This window comes from Rhinolophus sinicus, linkage group LG03 (genome assembly GCF_036562045.2).
Source record: "Rhinolophus sinicus isolate RSC01 linkage group LG03, ASM3656204v1, whole genome shotgun sequence".
In the NCBI taxonomy this organism is placed as follows: domain Eukaryota; kingdom Metazoa; phylum Chordata; class Mammalia; order Chiroptera; family Rhinolophidae; genus Rhinolophus; species Rhinolophus sinicus.
Window position 1 is genome coordinate 36,655,665 of NC_133753.1, and position 23,442 is coordinate 36,679,106.

Sequence of the window (23,442 nt, forward strand, 5' to 3'; positions counted from 1 at the left end):
GGGGCTCAGTAGCTACACATGAATAAGGGCTAGCATACTGGAGAACACAAAGAACACTTATTTCTATCATAAAAAGTGCTATTAGCACTGATCTGAAGAAAGTGCCATGTGCCATATGCGCATGCGACTTTACAAACTTATTTTTTTAAAGTTGTTTAAAAGTATCACTATATATCTGGGTTACAGGTTAATACTGATCTATGCTCATGGTGTGAAAGGAAAGTATCACTTTATGGTCCTCACTTAGACAATTTACGAAGTATTTAAAGTTCCATATAAGGCCCAAGTAAAACATGAACTCAGATATTTTCATAACATGACTATAAAAGAACAAAGTGAAGATCTGGCATGCATGATGAAAGTAATTTAGCAAACATGATTAAAACAGATCTCTTCTTTCCATTAGTATCCATAAATCTTGAAATAAGAAAGTACGCACAAATACCATTTAAAGCTTCTTACAAGAATGGCAAAAGCCTTTTATATAATGCTCTATTTTACTTTGGTGTCTTAGTAAGGGTCAAAAAAATTGTTTAAGTACAAACAAAAAATAGTAAATTAAAATAAAAACTGTCTTAGGAATAAATTGCTATGGAACAAGGACAAAAAAATGTTGGTTTAGTATGTTCTCATTTGCATTGATGTCTGATATATGAGATGATTAACTGAATACTTTTAGGAAAATCAAGTTCGTGTTGCTATTTTCTAATTTACTCTGTTAGAACACAAAATAGAGAGATAACAATTGTGTATCACTTCTTCCAAATAACTCTTGGATGGGAGGCAGCAAGTGGGGAACAGAATAGATTGCTTGGTTTTTTTCTTAGTAAAACAACTCAATCATAAAATGCACACAGCTGTATCTAAAAGAAAAATGCAAACACAACTTAACCATACTTTATTTGACTGCATCTTATTTAGACAGCTTGCACATTTCAAAGCCCATTAAATCTCTCTCTCCAAAAGGATACGGGACAATAGAAGAAAATTATGCAGCAATATCCAGTCATCAAACAGCAGTCCAATATTTTGAGATACACGTGATATTTTATAGATACTCAACTCATATCTGACGTCAATATAATTTATGGTTATGTTTTTACAAACCTGAAAGCCCTGTAACATTATAGCACTCATTTTAGGGATGTCATGGTGCACTGAAAAATAACTGTGATGCACTACCAATTTGTTTTTATCTATGCTCCCAGAAAATGACGAACTTCATGATTTTTAGACACCATAATAAATATACACACCCAGTCTTATACATGTCCGCCAATACCATAACACAGGGCAAGGTAAAGTTAAAACATGTGACAAACTCCTTTACACAGATTTGTCAAGCAAGTGGAGAGGGTAATTTGGGGAAGAGGCGGAAAACATGAAAACCAATTTTTAATATTTTTGTTTTTGTTTTTTATTTTGCTGGCTTCCACTTCAAGAACTACTGTCTGGTTTCTGATCTGTGAACTCTAGAGCAGTTTCATTTTAACATAAGGGAAATCAGCCCACATCAAAAATGGTAGTATACCCGTTAGCTTCGTACTAACATATATAGCTTCATGGTAGCATGTATAAAATGTTCAGCAGTATAAACTGCCAAACCAGTGTCAGTGGATAGTACAGTCAGTCTTAAAGAGGCAGCACCCCTTTAAAAGAAAGTTGCACCTATTTTGCTCAGTTTTAGCCAAGTGAACTCTATCAATTTTAAATGGAATTGTTGGACGATTATGTAAGAAAAATGAAAGCCTAATATCAAAAAGTAAATTAATGTTTGATGCTCCTTCAACTGGAATAGAGATTTAGTTCTGGTGCTGGGTTATTGTGCTAGAGGTTAAAATTTTAGTCTACTTAAGTAAATAATTTTTGCATACCCAATTAAAGACATATAGTAGATACTGACATTCAACATATACCTGGATGAACAATATGGCAACCATCTAACTTTTTAGTCAGATGGTTATGGTTATATTTACAAACACCCAGTCAGTTCAGCAAAACACGGTCAATTCTGGAAGAAAAGGTCAATAGTGATGGTTTCATTGACAACCTGCCAAAAACATAAATGGTGGAACTGAAAATCCAGCATGTATCAGAACTGTCCCCATTAGTCAGTCAAGCAAATGTATGTTCAACAATCATTACCTATGAACCAGCAAGTCAAATGTAAAGTGGTGAGATAAAATCTGGTAACCTAAGTACTGAACTGTTTTACTTTAGTTCCCTCCATATTAAAAATAACAGAAGCATCACAATGATTGGCATTCCTCTAAATGCTAGAGCCCAAATAAAGTTGGACAAAAAACATGCTCAAAACGGTCAGCTGGAAAGCTGAGTATTGTGTGGTCATTTTTAATATAGCCAGAATACTGCCCATTAAACTTTCAAGAGCAATACAAAATGGAAAGAAAACGTTTTCTTTAAAAATAAGGAACTATAAATGATCCCACCAGCAGGAAGATTTTATTTTCATCAAATCTGTGTATCTTTATTTTAAAAGTACTTGTTAACCATGTTCACTTTCAAGACATTACACTGAGCAAAGAGCAGCTTTCCTTTAAAAAAAATAATAATAATAATGACAACAAACTTTCCTGAAAGGGGGCTTTTACCAACTGTTAATGGAGGTAGGGTTTTTAAAAGTACAGTAATTATAGCCATAAAATAAAATTCAAACCAAATCCTAGAGCAGAAGTAAAGCATATCCAAATTAAAGAAAAACAACATAGATTCCTATAAAACATTTTCACAGAAAATGAATCTTTTTTTTTCATGGGTACCTAGGTTTTCCAGTTAAATAAATTATCCATCACAGGTTTCCTGACTCAACTGAAAGCAAGTAACTTTAAAATTTATTACATTGCACAGATTGGCCAAAACGCGATGTGACTAATGAACATGGTGATGGCTATTAAGAAAACCCATTAAGAACTCATTCCAAAAAAATTTCCATTTCTCCCTTTTGTTTTTCTAGGAACTAAAGCAAAGCTCCCCCCAAAAAATTTGCTCAAATAAGTGGAAAGAAAATCAGTTTAAAATTTAAAATGGATACAATGCACCTTGAAATTTATTTCCAAGACCAAGAACCAAAAGTGAAACATTTTAAGAAATGAAACTAATGAGAATCCAAATCAAGTGGGGGAAAAAATTCCAACATTATTAAAGCTGTTCTTCACAGCTTAGCAATAATTTTGATTAAATAAAATCATACCAATTTACATTAATTATGCTTTTCCCCAAATTCCCTCACTCTCAAAAAAAAAAGTGCATCCAAAAACCTAGCAATTCCTGGCTCCATCAACTTTTCTCATCCCTTCTGAGCCATTTCTCAAAGATTTTCCAAGTAGATTCAACTTCTTACTGTAAGGAAAGAAGGGATTTCTAAAGTAAACCACTCTGTCATTCACCTGGAAAAAGCATCCAAATTATAAAAATCTGAAATAATTTATTATCAAATTTAGAATTTAAATAAAAACAAAAGTTTGCTTGCAAAGGCCTTAAAGAAAAGGAAAAGGTAGCATGCATTAAAAAACTAGAGATGAAGACAAATATACTTATCTACACAGGCACTGGCAGACGCAATTTCATTGTTACCTTTACTCATTGTAAGACACAACCAACCCTACATTTTTTTCATTCACTAATCACTGAGGTACCAATATTCAAGAATGGAAGATTTAATATTGAAAAAAATAAAACCTAAAATTGAAGCTTTCCCCACCCCCTTCAGAAAACTATGGCAGGTTTCATGTGAAATGTTAGTATACTTAGAGATTTTTACAATCTACATTGGCTTTTTTAAGGAACAAAAATCATGTTCCACTTACTGGTTCTGTGGTAAAACGATCACTGTGTAAATAACATTGTCAGCAGACTTTGCAAACAAACAAACAAATCTTGGCTATGAACTGGCACATCTTGTTGGTACCAAAAGAACTCTTTAAGTTTAAAACAATCTCTTTTAATTCAGAACAAATGCGCCATGCCAAAGTGCAACAAATATTGTGCGACACTCAATGAGACACTGACAGATAAGAACTGCATGAAAATTACTAAATCCACCTGCAAAGCAATTCTGTACAAATTGCATTGCATGCAAAGGTCGATTCTGCGTGGTTGGAAAGTTGTTCCTTGATGTCAGTTTCTCAACGCAGCCACAATTTAAGTCGCAGTGCATCAACTCCATTTAAATAGTATCTGAACAGCCTCTTATCTCGAACAAAACCAAGATTTTCATAAAGTTTCAAAGCAGACTTATTCGTTATTTCTGTTTCCAAAACAACCTTCAAAAAATAAGAGAAAACTAAGTTATAATTTTATATAATTGAAACTGATTTATATTTTCATAATTTGACAAATCACTTATAAACAATTAGGTCAAATATTTAAGAAAAACATACCATACTTAATTGTTTTAAAATTAATGATGAAATCATTCGTTATTAATGATGTACAGAAAAAAACAATAGTCATCAAAATTTTAATAGCAATGCTCTTTTGGGCCAAGGTGAGTGGGAACACTGGGGACATTTCTATTGATTTTTGTGATGTTTGGAATTTTTAGTAATGAGAATATATGTTTTATACTAAAACAAAGATGTTATTTCCCTGTGAAGTAGTGTGACATAAAGATGACGAAAAGAAAAAAAAAATCAACAATCAACCGTTTAAGAAAATAAACCAGTATTTTAAAGTATTCATATCAACCTCCAACTCCTTTATTTTCATTAATTTGTCATCATTTACCCACTACCACACTTGTCTAGAGTCTATCAGAGTCTGCAAACTACAGCCCTTGGGTCAAATGTGCCCACTGTCTGTTTTTGTAAATAAAGTTTTATTGGCACATAGCCATACCCATTTGTTTACATGATGTCTACAGCTGCTTTCTCAGTTTACAAGGACCGAGTTGAGCAGCTGCACCAGAAACATATGGTCCACAAAGCCTAAAATATTTACTACTATCTGGCCTCTTGCAGAGAAAGTTTGCTGAATCTACACCAAAGATACCCAAATTTTAGTGTACCTGGAGGGTTTGTTAAAATAGACTGCTGAGCCCCACATCCAGAGTTTCTGAGTAGGTTTAGGGTGGAGCCTAAGAATCTGCATTTTAAACAAATTACCAGATGATGCTGATGCTGCTGGTCAGGGACTCCATTCTAAGAACCACCATCTAGACACTATGGATATCATCAACACTTTGAACAGAGAAACACAAAGTGATAACTTTTATCTGGGTGTTTTTTAATATTACTGAACAATGAATAACCGATACTTCTGAATGTGATTTTCTTTCATTTATTGTACTTTCCTCTTTCAAACATCCTTTATCCCATTCTCCCAATTTTTATATACATAGCTCTACTTGCATTTCTATTGATTCTCAACCTGCCTCATTGAGAATTATCAACACAGTGAGCTACAGTTACTTTCAGGGTGTTATAACCATCAAATGTTTTTCGAGTGGAATAAAAAGAGCAAAATACAAATATACGTAACAAAGGCCCAAGTGAAGCCTTTGAGTCTCTTTCTGTTCTATCTCAAACTATCAAAAAAATCTGACAAGAATCCAAGCAAAAGATATAAACAGAGAAAAAGACTCATCATATCCAAAAATGAACTCATGATCAACTCCTCCACAATTCCGTGTATCAGTAACAAGATCTCCATCACACCAATGCTTCGAACCTGAAACCTAGGCGTCATCTTGGAACCTCTTTGCTCTCCAACCTTCCCCATACGTCTAAACACCAAGTATTTCAACTTTCTCTCTTAAATCTCTCAACCTGATCCTCTTCTTTCTGTCACCATTGATATCACTCTAGTCCAAGCTGCTATCAACTTTCACTGTAAGTACAAGACCCTCCTAACTCTATGTCTCCCATTCTCTGTAAGAAGTATGATGTTCTTGTTAATTCCCTGCTTAAAACCATGTGACTCCCTTCTGTCCTCAAGATAAAGTCCACAAGTTAAAGATAATCAAGAGACCTAAAAAGCCCATCCAGATTTGGCTTCCACCTACCCTGCCAACTTTTGCTTTATGTCTCCTGCTTTGCTCTCCACAATCAACACTAAACTTTCAGTTTCAGGAACTCAGAGAGATCTTTTCTTAGACTGTTCACATAAGCTGTTTCCTCTGTCTGGAAGAATGCTGTCCCTATCCTCGCTTTTGGCTTTAGTTTGTCACTTCCAGACTGAGTGGAGTATTCCTTTCCTTTTATACAATCCTACAGCACTTTGCACTGCTCCTTACTCAACCGCACTCTCATTTAACATTTGATGAGTATGTCATCTCTCCTAGCTGATGAGCCCAACAAGGGCAGTGATCACAGCTGTTTCTTCTGCACCTAACACTGCCTGACATACAGAAATCTCTTAAATATTTGTTAATTACATACATTCTCAGCACCTTTCATTACATACATTATATAAATATTAAACAAACAGTATTGCCAAGCTTTTAAATGACTGGAGTACTTAAAGAAAAAGTCCCCCCTTTTTTTTTTTTTGCCATTTATTTATTTTTCCCTCTTCTTCTGCCTACCCCCCACCCCCAACTCCACTCAAGCCATTGTTTCTCAGTCTAGTTGTGTAGGACACAGCTCCCTGGCCCATGCTGGTATCATGAGCCTTGCACTTCCCCCATCTGAGGCAGTCCGTCAGTTGGCCGCTCACAGCGGCTAATGGCAGGTCGGCCGCTCACAGCAGCCCAGCTCCAGCGAGAGCTGTTGTTCACAATCTTAGCTGTAGAGGGTGCAGCTCACTGGCCCATGTGGGAATAGAACCGGTGACATCAGAGTTAGGAGCACGGCACTCCAACTACCTGAGCTACCGGGCCAGGCCCCAAAAAGTACCCTCTTAAGGCAAATTACAAACTAAATCCAAACTTCTAATTAAAAGATCTATAAAACAATAATTAATAGTTCAGAATCAAGAGAAAAATGTTCCTAAGAAGGCCTTAAATAAAAGTTGTACAGCTAACATATACTGGTTTAAAAATAAAAGTCAACAATTTCTCTCTGCTCGTTTTTTATTAATATATGCCATCTTCCATTCTGGAACAAGTCGGGTCAGTACAAGTTTTCAGTTTTGAACAATTCTCTTGGGTAATTCCTAGAATTCTGTTTTAGGCCAGCACCTAATTACAGCTAAAATGTTAAATCAAAACCATTAATATGAGAAGCAATAAAGCTGCAACAATACAAAATTTGGAACTGATTTCACAGAAATAAAGAGTGACAGTTTTAAAAAAGGGCTAATATTTATTGAAAACATACTAAGTGCTATGTAAAGCATTTTACCTTCATTTGTCATTATGTTATTTTCACAATAAACCCATGAGATATTATCTCCAATTTACAAATGAATGAAACTCAAGGCCAGACTCCCAACCTGAACTAAAGCTTAATAGTATCCACTCTTCTCTACCTCCCTGATTGTTTTCCAAAGTAAAACAAAGCAGCAAATGGGAGCTGTAGTACAGCCTGTAACCTACTTAAGACGTGATGAAGGGGATCTAAGCCCATGTTCATTAATATTTGGCAATCTAAAATACTCACATCGGCAGCTAACTAGAACTATATAAATATACACACACCTGAGGTTTAGAATTACATAGAAAAAAAATTGCACAAAGGGCTAACCTTAGTGAAAATGAAAAGATTCTCTCGGCACACTGACATTTTCTAAACAGAGATCATGTATTATTTGACACAATAGAAATGCCAGAAAAAAGTAACTACTTTTGAATACTTAATCATTTATTTTACTCTTGTATTAAAAGAGAATCTGGGTTTATACTGGAAACGCACTATAAAACTATTATTTTAGTTCACATCAAGAGAGTATTAATTACATAGGAAGTCAAAGGATAATGAGGTTATTTTGGTCTTAAAGAAACTTGGCAAAGTTGAATTCTACCTAACAGAAAAAAAGATTATAGTGAAGTTCCACGGATTCTCTTAGCAACAAACCATTGTTAGAATAAGTCAAACCATTACAGTTTAGAAAGCCTTTTTTAATACTGGAGGCTGGGAGCTCTGGAGGGAGGGCAGGCTTGTTCACTGCTAGAACCTAAGCATTAGCTCACTGTCTGGCACCTCAGAGGCAACTTACAGATATTGCTGAATGAACACTTTTATTGCTCTTCATTACATCCCTTTAAGATCATAATTACCATCATAGTACATAGACAGAAAGACTGTAAAAAGTTAAATGACTTGCCTACAATCACACAACTACTATAGTAAGTAACAGATAAATCTGGCACCCAGGCTTCTCATACCCAGTTCTCTAATTAGGCTAAACTACTCAACCAAAATCCTTACAGCTTAAATAACTCCATTTTACTCTGTTCTTTGCCTATAGTGTTTCCCCCCAAAAAAGACCTAGCTGGACCACCAGCTCTAGTGCATCTTTTGGAGCAAAAATTAATATAAGACCCGTTCTTATATAGTATAATATAATATAATACTGGTTCTTATATTAATTTTTGCTCCAAAAGACGCATTAGAGCTGGTGGTCCAGCTAGGTCTTATTTTCGGGGAAACACAGTAGCAGTCTCAGTCTCATAGCAAAAATATGTTTCTAGTTAAATTAAAAATGTTAAACATAATTATTAAACACAAAACCTTAAAAGTCATTTTGTACATTGTCATAAGATGTATCTTATTTTGTTAACATGTAACAGGTTTTTTTACAGGTTATTTAAATAAATGAGGCCACTGTTGGTGGAAATGTAAATTGGTACACCCATTATGGAAAACAGTATGGAGGTTCCTCAAAAAATTAAACTTAGAACTATCACATAATCCAGCAATCCCACTTGTGGGTATATACCAAAGGAACTGAAATCAGGATCTCAAAAAGATATCTGGGGGCAGCCAGTTAGCTCAGTTGGTTAGACTGCAGTGCTCTTAACAACCAGGGTGCCGGTTTGATCCCCACATGGGCCACTGTGAGCTCCGCCCTCTACAACTAGATTGAAACTACTTGACTTGGAGCTGATGGGTCCTGGAAAAACACACTTACAATAAATAAATAAAAAGTTAAAAAGAAAAAGATATCTCAACTCCCATGTTCGTTATAGCATTATCACAGTAGCTGATATATGGAAACAATTTAAATGTCCATCAACGAGTGAATAAAGAAAAAGTCACACAGACACACACACACGAATATTTTTTAGCCTTAAAAAAGAAATCCTGCCATTGTGTCAACATCATTGAACCTGGAGGACATGCTAAGTGAAATACATCAGACATAAAAAGACAAATACTGCAGCATCTCACTTACATGTGGAAACTAAAACGGTCAAACTCAAAGAAGCAAAGAGTAAATGATAGGTGCCAGGAGCTAAGGGGGAGGGGCAAATGGATTCCAGTAAGACATTTTGATTCCAGTGTAGTCTCATCATATGAGTTAGTACTGAGTATTAATATCATGGTAATCACGCCTTAAATCTAAAAATAACTTTTGAAATTAAAATTTCCAGACATGAGATTTCAAGGACATCTATAGCTTAAAAAGTAAAGCACTGTTCATCATGCTGATCAATCACCTGCCCCATTCAAATTTATTTCAAGAAAAGTACATAAAAGTAAATGTCCACCAGGTGGATTCATTATTTCAGGTACACAAATCCTATTTTAAAAATTACATTTTAGAAAACTCATTCATGCTACTTAGATGTGTTTTTGTTTACTATTTCCTCTAATGTAAAACACAAATCCAAAATGTTTGGTCTAGTATCTCGACAGCCAGAGCACATGGGGGTGCAATCAAATTCAAGCCAGATCAGCAATATGGGTAATGCGTTTCCTATTCATGAAGCAACGAGCCCATTTGTTTGTTATAACTTTGTTTTATTGATGCTATAACTTTTTAGCCAGCTCCTGTAAAAATGAAAAATATCTTTAGCTATGCTATTTTAACATGTCTAATTCTGATATAAAAAGTTAGGAAAGTCATAGTAAGGCAAAACAAAAATATGTATTAGACCAAGAGAGTATATCATCATTATTTGGGCAAAAACATGACCTACATTTCAATTCTGTGATTACTAACTTTGGTTTAATATACTCTGAACTTATCTTAAAATGACAAGTGGCAACCAAGAGCAATATAAACATGACTCAAGGTCACAAGTTCTGCAAACAGAATAGAAAGTAACAATTGACTGGATGGATGTACATAGAAAGACTTCATCAAGATTTCCAAATGTACCTCTGTTAACAGGTTCATAGATTTAAAAATCTCTTTTTCTAAGAATAAAAAAACAGCAGTACAACCTTAGAGAAAAAGTAATTTAAAACCCTTCTCAAATGTCTTTCTGATAATTTGTCAACATTTCTTAATACTTTAAAAGAAAGGAATATTAGCCTAACTTAATGAAAGCAAAATTACAGGTTGGTTGTATTGTAATTGGTCACTGTACTTTTAGTGAATCATAATTTCAAAGTTTTCCTCAGAACAATGGATTATGTAGAAGACTATTATTACATATAATTTTGTTTTTACCAAAAGGTATTTTAACAACTTGGTTAACCCTGCAGACACATTTGTTTTACCTTACTGTGTACAAGAATAAGTGATTGCTGGTCCCAGAAAGCTTATAAAAAGCTCAGAGAGAAAAACAAGATAACAACTGACTGTGTAAGTCAAAATTCATCAGTACTTTTAAAAAAAAGCGGTACAAATAGGATGCTGGAAAAAAAGAACTAAACATTCAACAAATTATTTATGAGCCATGTACTATATCACAAATGCAACACTAAGAATACAGCAGTAAACAGTAAAAGGCATCTCTGCTCTCCTTATGGCTAAGACAGACTGAACAAGTAAATTTAAGCAAAGGACAGTAGTCTTCCCTTATCTATGGGGGATGCATTCCAAGACTCCCTATGGATGCCTGAAACCACGGATAATACCAAACCTACATATACTATAGTTTTTCCTATACATATACCTATTATAAAGTTTAATTTATAAATTAGGCAATTCCACAGATAGGAGATTGTTTCTTACTTTAGAACTTAGCAACCTCAGCACATGATTTTTTTCCCCTTTCCTTATTAAGTCGAGAACTTTTACTGTTTCATTTAAAGGAAGCACTTTATGGCTTCTTAATGGCATATCAAAACTGCTAGCATCACTACTCTTGTGCTTTGGGACCATTACTAAGAAAATAAGGGCTACTTGAACACAAGCACTGTAATACTGCAACAGTCAATCTGATAACCAAGACAGTTACTAAGTGACTAAAGGTCAGGTACCATACAGCATGGATATGCTGGACAAAGGAATGATTCAGATGGAGCAGGACGGCGCAAGATTTCATCATGCTATTCAGAACGGCTCACAATTTAAAACTTATGAAGTGTTTGTTTCCGGAATTTCCCATTTAATATTTTCAGACCACAGTTGACCGCAGGTAACTGAAACTGTAACGTGAAACTGGATAAGAGGGGACTACTGTATTACAAAAAGGGAAGTCCAGAAGGTGCAACAGATTCTGTCCCAGAAGGATTAAGGCAAACTTAAAGGAATTGTTGATATTTGAATTGGGTATTAAACACGGAGAAGTATTTTAATAAGCAGAGGAATACCAAGGAGCTACTGGGTCTAGCAAATACATCAATGAAAAAGTAGTTACACTGGAGTGGAGGGAGAAGAAAGCAAACAAATGGGATGAAATGGCAATATAAAGAAGTAGAACCAACAAACACACTACCACCAAAAATTAGAAGGGAAAAGGGGACAGAAGAGTTTGTTGTTTCTTTCGTTTAAAACTCAATGAAAGGGAGAGTAAAAGCCTTATAAAAACTAAACAAGAGTTCTATCATTTCATACAGCAAATCCTTTATCTCAACAATGTGGGACTCAGGTAGTGTTTTTAAACCATGGAAAAGTTCTCTAACACAGAGGCAGAGCTATTCATACTGCAAACACCATCTATTGAAAACCATACAACTGGAATAAGTTCATGGAACTATTCTCCATTTCAGTCTAAGTAATACTCATTGTTATAAAAGTAAGAAAAATGAGTAAATTAAAGTTTTAGACCCACAATGAAAAAACTACTTCTACCATAAAATGTATCACTAATTTAGGATTTAACCTCGAGACTGAAATCTCCATGTCATTCCTTGAACTTTCAAAAAACAAAAACAAAAAAACAACAGTACTATTTAAACATTTGATCAGTTAAGGTAAAGCACACAGCCTGTGTGCACACAGCCTATAGTGACGAGGATAACTCAGAAAAGGCTTAACTATAAGGAACATAATAGTCCCTGCTCATAGCATCCCTGTTTGCTGGAAACCATTCTACTCAGTGGCAGTAGAGGATCAAAACATGGTCTTATCATCCCAAAGATTTCTCCAAACTGTTCTGCTACTTTTGTGAAGCCTAACTTTCTTCCTCATGTGCTGACTAAGCTAGTATGGCTATGGTCCAAACGTAGAGACACACTCATGAATGTATGCAGTCCAATTCTCTTCTGCAAATTTGTTACCAGTCATGTAAATTATCAGAGTCACTGCACCTTTTACTTTTTGATATTAAAAGCTGTGAGCCATGTGTAAATTATCCTCCACCATGTGTAAATTATCTTATTTGGAGTAAAATTAAACATCCTTAAATCCCAGCACTTCTCTGTACCGCCCAATATGTCTGTAGGCCTTCTCATACAACCATCACTTGGTGTGATCTGTCAGAATACAAATTAATGCGAGCAAGCATAAAAATACTCTGCAGTACATCTCTGTATTCTGACATGGAAACGTGTTCATGAGATACTATTAAATGGAAAAAGTAATTATTGCAAAATAGTAATTATAATTTCATTTGTATAAAAAATGTATTACACATTTTCAGAAAGGTATGCTTAGAAAATGGGAGGATGCACATTGAAAGCTTAATAGTAGCTGTAAGAGGAAAGGATGAAGAGTTGAAGAGCACGAGGATAGTGAAAGGGATTTTGTACCCAAAAATACATACACATATACACACACAGGTTAATGATTCTGTAGGTTTTGTACAATAAAAACAAAACAAAACAAAACAAAAACACTAAAAATAACCAAGACAAGTTACTAATTAAGGTTAGTATGACAAAAAAATTACCTAATTTCAAGTATTTTGAGAACTCTCTAAAGCATATTTGCTCTCCAATTATAAAGACAATTGTCACTTGTATTACTCAGTTACTATACAGAAAAATACAACTTTGTTCCTTCTTAGTCACCATTGTCATATTAAAGATATCTACACTTTCCTAGTTTATACTTATTTACTTCCACATTATACAATAGTAAATCTTAACATTCCCAGCCATCACCATTATTTATTGTTCAATGATGTATAAAACAATATACATGCATAAAGCCTGGACTGTAGGATACAAAAAATTATACCTGCCATCAGGCCTTACAAACAAGCTGAACAGAGATGCTCTTAGTTTTATAAATAGTTCTACGTTTAAAAAAGTGGTTGTCTTTTTTCCCCTCCTCTCAGACTTATCGTTATTTAATGCTGACTTTTTCAAATGTGAAAAGTCCTTCAGATGGGCTAACAGTTCATAGTAGTTAAAAAAAAAAAGTGTTATTTAGAGAGAAACTAAGGCCAATATGCAAGTGAATTACAATAAGGTTTGTAGTAAGAGCTATCTTAAATTACTGTTAACAACTCCTATGAATACCAATTATTTATTGAAATGTCTAACGTTTCACCTTTATATTTTGACACAAAACAAATTTTAGCTCTCATTACCATCTTAAAATTTTTCTAGGTCAAAATTCATGTTTGTAAATGAAATATAATTTTCACTACAAGCTGTATTTGTATAATAATAGACTGCAAAGAATTCTGCAGTACAATTATTATGGAATATTTATAAAAATACCCAGTAGAATACTGCCCAGGATAAAAGGTCTTAACCATTTAGAAAGACTTACCTCATCACAATCTCCTTCAACCATGGCATATATAGCTTTCTTAACCAAGTTAGTACCTAGAACATAGATCTGAGTATTAATGAAGGAAAACTGTGATTAATTTCTCAAATATATCTAAATTATATCATAATAGGTATAGGAATGTCAAATGCTGAGTTCTATCTCCACTGCAGATACACAGATTACCTCAAATTGAGAAAAATTTTAAATTTAAACTGAGAGGCCAATAGAACCTACACAATATAAATTTCCTCTTCAAAGACCTATCTCCTGATATATTCCTTTTTCTCAGGTGTAATTATTTGCTCCAAGCAGGAGTTTGTGCTCTTTTGTTTGAAGGAAAGAGAAAAGAAAAAGGCAACGTGGTATGGATAGAACAACCCAGGAACTCAAGCTGGCCAGAGCTTACTGAGTAACCCTTGAACCAATCTTGCCAAAGATCACACCAGAACTGCTGTGACCCAGAATGGGCTCAAGGCACTGGGTTGGTTCCTACAAACCTTATAGTGAGCCTGGGCACACTGAAGTCTGGCACGCCCAAATGATGTCAGTGGTGTGTCTGTAAATGTCTAGCAAAATGTATCCTAGTTTAGAGTCAGGTATATTTGCTGTATTAAAGGTAAAACGATTGCCAAATGAGATTTTAAGAAAGAAATCCAAATTTGGTAAGAAATCTCTTAATGTTTAAACCATTCACATGAGCAAGCACGCATTACATGGGACAAACAAAATTTCTGAGGGCTAGGATGCAACCCTCAAGCCACCGGTTTCTGCCCTCTGAACTAGCGAGACAATTGTGTACCATTTGCCATGAGTCCTTATTAGCTCTTTCTAATGCATCAAAGACTCAAACTTGGCTTATATAACAAGCCTGATTCACTGAAAATTTTAGTACTAAACTATAACACTGTAAGAAAAGCTGGTTAAGCCTAATGTATTAAGTAAACTTATTCATAATGATTTCTCATGACATCTAAGATTGTGTGAAACAGTCTTAAATTGGACAATAATACTAATAGTTAAAAATAAAAACTACAAGGGACAAAACTGTTAATAATATTGATACAGGCAGCAAATCTTTCATGAATACTTCCTTAGCTTCAATACATCGCAGAACTTGACACGCTCAGACAAGTGCTCGTCTACCCGACCCTCCATCTTGAGCAAAGAGCCAGTAGATCCTACATACTAGGACAGTGGCTCTTAACCAGGCTTACATCAGTCACCTGGGGAAGCTTCAACCCTACTTCTAACAGGACAAACAAGATTCTCAAGGGGAGGGGCCTAAACCACCCAGCTGACTCTAATGACCATTATAAAGATTAACTGAAAATGCCAGGAAAGGTAGACCGAAGAAAGAGACTGAGTTTGGGAACAGTAAGAATTCGTTCTCTTGGTTCTCCTTGAATTGCTAGTATAATGTTTGATGACTAGTACTAAAAAATGGTAACAATTTCTCCACAATTTTGCCTTGATTGAGGTCCACTTAACCCAAGTATAGATAGCTCCTTGAGGGCTGTGATCGAGGACCCTAATAATGATATTAAAAACTGCACTAGGTAGTATAATGTAAAGCATTTTGAATATGATCAAAAAAATGTTTTAAGGTACACACTGATTGCCTGTGACTTATTAGAAAGATAATCTCTCAAACAATCAAAACATTAATTTAAAAATTCATTTGAAGAACATTTTGGAAATATTTTGAAATAAAAACTTTATTTTTTTCTCGTACCTTAATGCTCATTTCTACATATCTACATTTAAGTCTTTTGCTTCAAAAAAGAAAAAAGAAAATACTTATGCATTCTTTTAGAGACATAATATTTTCTTACCAATGCCACTTCTCCTGTATTTGGAATCCACGGCTAACATGGCTATATAACCTCTGCGGAACATCTTTTTGTGCATATCCAACTTGCAAACGATGGCACCTACACACTCCTCCCCTACCATGGCCTTAAAAATAAACAAACAGTTATGAAGAACACATTGCCATCAGGTACTGCACAATCACTCACCCAGAGAAACAGTAACCAACCATTGGTCAGCATTTTCGAGGGAGGAAGAGATCATGAGAATTCTAGCTAGAAAGCAGATGTTTCAGAAATCTAAATCCCAGCGCTCCTTCAAATGTTCTAGTTTTGAAATCTTTCAACATTCTTTAGGACATGAATCTCTTATGCTTATTATCACAGCACAAGAGACAAAGCCAGATTCCCACAAGGTAAACTTTCAAGTACTTTGTAAGAGGTTTATTATTATAATTATTTGCAATAAAGACCTACATGTTTCAGATTTAAGAATGGGGGAATACGAGAATAAAGCTTTAGTAAAAAATATGAATAAAGAAAGAATATGAATAAAGCTTTAGTAAAAAACAAATATGACATATTTATACTTGAACAGCAAGAGTTAGATTTTGATCAGAAAAAAATGTAAAAGTTTTTCAGAAAAATGATTGTTTCTACGGTACTCCTTACCCAAGGGGTTTTTGTTATGGACGTACTACAAAGATTAGATATACACTATGGTCTCATTTTCAGAACACTCCAGACAATGTGTCATTGTCATAAAGCTCATAGAATATCTATAACTCAAAATCAGAGCTTCTGTGATTTTACGGAGCTTTCCATTTTAAAATGTAGTTTTCCAGAGTGTTAAAGGATACCTGCTAAATAAATGCCACCATCGAAATATTTCTCAAAAATTCCATCACTCATAAAAAGTCCTGGTAATACTGTATTCTGGTAAATATAAATAGGGCAATAGTTCCAACTGTTTAATAATGTGTCAGCCAGAAATACCTGCTTGCTGTAAAAAGCCCTAATTAAAAAAATATGGAAACTGCAAATTATCGCTTAATAAAATTTCCAGAAGAAACTATTTCAACTTTCCTTTAAACCAGGAATAGTTTTAAAAACAAGCAAAGCCCAATTTATACTTAATACCTATTATAACTCAAATTTGTTGTGAGATTTTTTTTTAGTCCGCCATTCTATAAATTAATTACAAAGCCTTATTTAAAACTGTGGAGAAATCTTTTAGGCAAGATAATTCTAATCCATTTCATTCAAACCTAAACTAGGTCAGGTCAGAAAAATCCTTTTGTAGGTATATTAAATTCAACAATCCACACTAATTCATTTCTGTTTCATCACAAAATAAAAAACTAGATTGGGCCAATATACCTCTAAAATTGTTATTTCCATTTTCATTCATGATAAATCAATCTGGTTCTTTCAAAATTCTTTTGAAAACTAACATTTCTTTCAGTATTAACACCTGAAATAGACACAAAAGTTGCTTAGTTGAACAACTCGGACAGCATTTTCTTATTTGAAAATAACTCACTTCAAATATATACGTGTGTGCGTGTGTGTGTGTGTGTGCACGCATCAGACAAAATGGTACACTAAAAAAACTTTGGCCTGACATCATAAGGTCCAGAAAATGGAAATATATATAAATCTATGATACAAAACTGCAGGACAGCTACACTTCACAGTTAATGGTCCATACAAAAGAGGAAAAAATTAAAACCACTAGATACAACTGGACAATACTTTTAAATTAGATAGGAATTTCCAACAGATATTCTTTGTCCTTTGACGAATAAGCAATTATGTTAGTTCCCTCTTAGACTAGATTGATTTCTTCCTAATTAAGAATCTGTAGAAGCAAGAATCAAGTTGTACACATCACTTAAAAATAAAAGCCCAATATATGATACATTATTATTAAGATGTTGGCAGAGATGAAGGCCAATGCTGTATTTTTGTCCTGATAAATTTGCTGATGAATATACACTTACAAGAATCACTAAACCGTTGTCAACTTTTCCAAATAAAAGCTTCTGCACGTGCATTTGGAACTCATGGTATTACATGTGTTCTTTTTTCAACAATGGGAACTGAAAAATTCCTGGCAAGATTAAGACTTAACACTACAAAGCTAAAGGCTTGCCAATCTACGGAACTTGAAGAATATAAATTATATGAACTAGAGATTCCCAAATTCCAGAACACTACAAATAGGGAAAAAAATGTTTCCAGAGGAAGCCAGAAAATTAAATTTAGAATAAACGGAAGTACTATACGTCACTGGTAAGTTTAAAGAGGTGCCAACAACTGAAAATACCATGAACTCAAAAGAGGTAGCGATAATTAGTTAAATACAGAGTAACTGACAGTACCTCCCATTTGTATAGTACTCTACTTTCACATCTGTTACAATTACTAGAAAGAATCATAAGAAACTATCTTTTTTGTTGGTCAAATATGGTCAAGTGTTGGCAATTTTCTAAGGTTCAACCTCATACATTCCATTTGAAGCATTACAGGTTACTCATGGAAACCAGGAACATTTTGGAAGTTTCTAATCTCTTGAGATTGATGTTTGTAAGAACAACTGTCCGTTGGTGACACAATGATCTTTGTGGAATGGTCAATGGTGTGTCATTTTTCAGGTTCTTGTTTCGATGAGAGACCAGACTACCTGAGTACTAGCTTTGCCACTAAATATGTAGATTTAAACATTTAAGTCACTCTGGTCCTTAATTTTTTCATTAAAAAAAATAAAGTTGAGCTAGATTACCTCTAGCATCCTTTACAGTTCTAAAATGATACGATTTAAAATAAACATACACACTTATATTTGTTTTAAATTAGTTCTTATGGGAAATTCAAATTTTTTATATGCCAATAAAAAGGCCCCAGTTCTACCTGGCCTTTAATTGTTTAGCTATTGTTTTATGTTCAATAACACTAGATTCATACTTATACTAGTAAATCTTACAGGTCAATCACTTGTGCATATCTCCATTTCTAGATATTCAGAATTTATTGTTAAACTGACTGTTAAGCTAAGGGTTAAAGTACAAATTAGCTGATGAATTGGGAGGACTCTGTGTAAAATCAAAATTAAAGTTTACCAATATTAAGTTTATTAGATTCTAAAATGGCAGAGTTGAGAGAGGCCTAGGTAATAAAAAAAAAAAGATGACTAAGTATCATATATACACAACTATTATCTGAAGTTAACAGAAATACATATACTATTTCAATTTAAAATGTGACTCAATTGTATGCTTCTGTGGGTTAACTTAAAATTAAATCTACAATTTTTTAGCAATTACAGTGGCATACGAAATGACATTTATAATGCCAAAAAATCATTTTCCCATAGTCACTGACATTGACATATCTAAGAAGTTCTATTTTGAAACATGGTTAGAATCCTATTAAGAGCAGTTTTCTAGAATATACAATAGTTGCCATAATTTAAACAAACATACTAAACTGAGCAAAGTGAACACAGAAAACAGCATAACTACCATTATCTACAATACTAAGGTTATATTTTCAGATTACCACTAAGCTATACAATCAAAAAGATGGATTTCTCAAGAATTGTCAAAATGTCTTGCAGGGAATTACCAAGTGCAAGTAAATCGATGCTAAAACAACAAATAATGGTAGTGGCTTTTGCCTTCACATATCATAAATACTCAACAGCGCCATGTTGCCTTTCTTCAGTAAAATTCAATAGAAACAACATGCTTGTAAGTACAGGATACAAGACCCCCAACATGCAACGTACAGGCTTGTTGAATATACATCACTATGAAGTTAACCCGGATCATGAAGTCTTACCTTCAAAAGTTGCACTAAATAACTAGGAGCGTGTACACGCACTTTATACCAGGTAACGTATTATGAAATGCAGAAGGATACCAGTGCCATGCTCAGCCCTCACACTCCCTGCCCTGCATGGACTGGATCTCTCTGCTGGGTTCACCCTCTTTTCATTCCATCCACTTACCAAGAAGCACAGCTGTGGCCAGTTGTGGATAAAATATCTATAGGTATAAATGGAGTAGGGTTCAGACAGATCTTTGGTGATCAGTCTCATGATATCGGGCATTTGTAGCTCGGATTCATATCGGACATAACGTATCGTCCGATCCTCCCCAGGCTCAACCTCCCTGCCTGAGGGGCTCCTTAAACTGCAGCCGGCGGTCAGGGATGAAGACAGCAGCCGCACCTGCTCGGCTTCCTCCTCCTCCTGCTCGGTGCCCTCCGCCAGTCCATTGCGGGCCGCCGCCGGATCGCTCGCCGCCGCTGCCTCTGCGGGGCTGGGGAGCGCAGTTCTTGAATTATTGGGGAGGCAGTGAGAGGGGCTCTCACCCGAGAGTACCCCCGCTCCTTTTGTTGCAGTTGCTCTGGGACCCCCGTCGGGGGTGGCCGTGGAAGTGGCCGCCTCCGCCGCGCTCAAAACCTTGCTCTTGAGGGAGGCGGCCGCCCGGAGGTGCCGCAGTTCGGGGCTGATCAATCCGTTGAGTTGCTGCTGCTCCTGCGGCGGCTGAGGGCACCGGAGACACGGATGCCCCTTGGCCGCCGCTGTCGCCTCGCCGCCCGCGGGCCTCCTGCCGCCGCCTCCGCCTTCGTGCTCCTCGTCGTCCTCCTCGTCCTCGCTGCAGCAGGCGAGGGCGGCCCCCGCCGGGAAGGGACAGCGGGGCTCGGCCGCCGCCGAGGCCGGAGGTGCTGGTGGTGGGAGGAGGCTGCTAGGCCCAGGCGGTACCTCCGCCATCCTAGAGGCGACACAGACCGAGAGGGGAGGCCATAAGACCCTGCCGACGAGCGCGGAGCAAAGGGGGCTGCGGGCGGGGGGCGGCGGAGGTGGGGGTAACAAAGGCAGAAACCGTCCCTCACGGAGGTGCCCCCCCAATTCCGCGGCTCCCCCCTCACGCTCTTCAGCGCCGCCCAGCTGCTTAGCCGGCCACCGTCCCCGTCCGCCCGGGCCCATCCGCCAGGCCTGTCACCGCTGCCCCTCCCCGTCCCTTCCACGCGGCTCACCCCGCACAGGTCCCCGCCGCCACAGCCGCCACTCTTCCACCTCAGCCGCCGCCGCCTCCTTGGCCGCCGCGGTCGCCTCACCGCCAAGGCTCACACTCAGCCGCCGTCGCCGTAAAGCGCCTCGGCTGTTACCCCGGGTAAAGTTTCCTGGGCCTGGCTTTACGACACTTCCCTGCCTGCCGGCTGCCGGGACCGAGGGAAAGGGGCGTGGAGGGAGGTGACCTGGGGAGGGGCGGGGACGAAGGTGTCTCCTGCGCGCTCCGAGGGAGGCGCTCCTGGGCGCGGCTGTGGGGCGGGCAACTTGCTGAGGGCTCTGCAGTCGGCGCCTCCCAGCCCGCGCGGCCCGGCGCTGCGGCTCCCGAGCCCGCGGAGTTTGTAACGCGGCGCCGGGGAGGAGTGGGCCCGACGTGCTCGCCCTGCTCCAAGCCCGGCGCCCCCACGGAGCTGACGCGAAGCCCGCAGCTTCGGGCCTGCCGGCCAGGCCAGACACAAAACTCCTAAGAATGCTTTTCCTTAACTGTACGTTGTTTAACGTTTGCTCGGACTGGGGGCGAGAGGGGGCAGGGGGAGGGGCGGTTACCCGAGTCCCTGAAAATGGAGCAAATCAGGGTAGGAAATTGAGACGGAGAAGAAGTTAAAATGTGAATGAAGTTTAACCAGTCTTTGCCCCTTTAAGGCCAGAGAAGGTGAACAGGTAGCCCTTGTCTTCTCTCCTTAACCCCCTCACCCCGCCCAGGAAAATGGGAAGTAAAGGTGATTAACAGGTGTTGGAAAGCACGCCTGGGAAGAGTTCGAAAGGATGGAAAAGAGTGACAGCGACTACACGCACATTCCTACACTTGTGATTCGAATGTAGTTGGGCGGGAAGCACCGGGAAAAGGCGTCCTGAACGTCCTCCCCACCCTCTCCGCCGAGTGGTCTGAGCGGATGCAGGAGGAAGGAACTGCCGCGCGCGCTCGGGCTTGTTGCTCGCTCTGTTCTCGCTCGTTCGCAGCCGGTTTTCACCAGATTTGTTCTAAGAGGAACGCAGGTTGTGTAACTCACACGCACTCGGAGCAAATTAAATTTTTTAACAACTGGTTTGTAGAGCTGGTCAGGTGTGCAGCAGATGGACGTTTTCAGGGATAGAATTCTATTACTGATTATGTTTGCAAGTTTTTGCCATAATCTACACTCTGTGGCATGCACTGAGCATCGCTGTTAACCTGTTTCCCCGAAAGTAAGACCTAGCGGGTGGATCAGCTCTAATGCGTCTTTTGGAGCAAAAATTAATATGACAGGGTCTTATTTTACTATGACCATGTTTTACTATAAGACCGGGTCTTATGTTAATTTTTGCTCCAAAAGATGCATTAGAGCTGATCATCTGGCTAGGTCTTATTTTCGGGGAAACACGATACTAATTAATAAGCTAATGAGATTTCTGACATCTAAGCTCCAGTGACTCCACTTTATATCCCAGTATTAACTTCCCAATAAAGATCTTCCAAGTGAGATGACTTCTCTAATAAATCTGTCCTTACACCTATAAAATATTTTCTTTTTTACTAATGTTTATGAGTAGTAGCTGATATGATGGTAGCATTATTTTAGGAATAGAAATAGGATTAGTTCATTCTCATGATGTGGGCATATTTGCCAACTATGAGACTCTGAAAAGACAACTGTCTCTCTGAGCAATGACTTCACAGGAAGGATGGAAAGTTTCCAGATGGAAACCCCTGCCACCATCCTTCCTTCCTCTCCTTTCCATCACAGTGAGACTGCTCATATGCAGCAGGTAGCCACTGTCTCCACTGAGGTACAAGTTCACACTTCAACCAATGGGTGGGCTTCCACCTCAACTCTTCGACCAACACCTCTCTGGCAAAAGTCATGCGTTATGTCCCAAAGAGTAGACCCATGCAACTCCCATGCTACTTTGTTCCTTCGTGACACTTGATCCTGCCGTGCCCCTCTCCTGTGCTCTTCCCTTGGCTCTGTCATACGACTCTCTTTTGCCCTCCTCTGAACATGCCTTGTCAGTTTTTCTTGATAACAGTAGTCTATAATCACAATAGTAGTAGCTAGCATTTATTGTGGACCTACCATGCATTAGTATGTTATAAACCATAGCCCATTTAGTTTTCATGATAATCCTATGACGGATGCAGTATGGTTAGAAGCCAGACCAGAATTGGGTCACCATTTTATTCCTGAGTCAATCACTGGCAAGCAGCTGGGTTTACTTTATCAATTAGGCCTGTTTGAGGCTGAGAGTGAGATGAGCTGCTTCTGATATACTCATGTATGGCTCGGAATGAAGGCATATCTATAATAAAATTGGGGTTGAATCCTGGCTCTGCCACTTACTAGCTTCATGTTTTTGAACAATTTAATGTCTCTGGGCTTCAGATTCCTCTTATGAATCTGGATAGTATTACATGCCGCATGGGATTTTGGAAGGATTAAATGAATTAATACATAAAAGTGTTTAGTACAAAGCACATAGTAAGCCCTCAGTAAATGGTAGCCAGTCTCCCTTCCCACCCATCCATCCTCAACATTTCTGCCACTGCTGTCCTCATACAATGCAGACTGATTATGTCAGTCTCCTGCTTAAACATTTTCAGTGACTCCACATTGCCAA

General features: G+C 37.5%; 1 protein-coding gene across 1 annotated transcript; it reads right to left on the bottom strand.

Annotated features, from left to right (window-relative positions):
- Nucleotides 1-875: 875 nt before the first annotated feature.
- On the bottom strand, nt 876-20,966 carry NAA30 (N-alpha-acetyltransferase 30, NatC catalytic subunit). The gene is made up of 5 exons (XM_019725789.2): nt 20,814-20,966; nt 19,780-20,548; nt 15,792-15,915; nt 13,957-14,012; nt 876-4,283 (listed from the first exon to the last, which is right to left on the bottom strand). Exons 2-5 carry the CDS (start codon nt 20,545-20,547, stop codon nt 4,146-4,148), a joined length of 1,086 nt encoding a protein of 361 aa, XP_019581348.1. The 5' UTR covers nt 20,548; nt 20,814-20,966; the 3' UTR covers nt 876-4,145.
- Between the last annotated feature and the right edge of the window lie 2,476 nt (nt 20,967-23,442).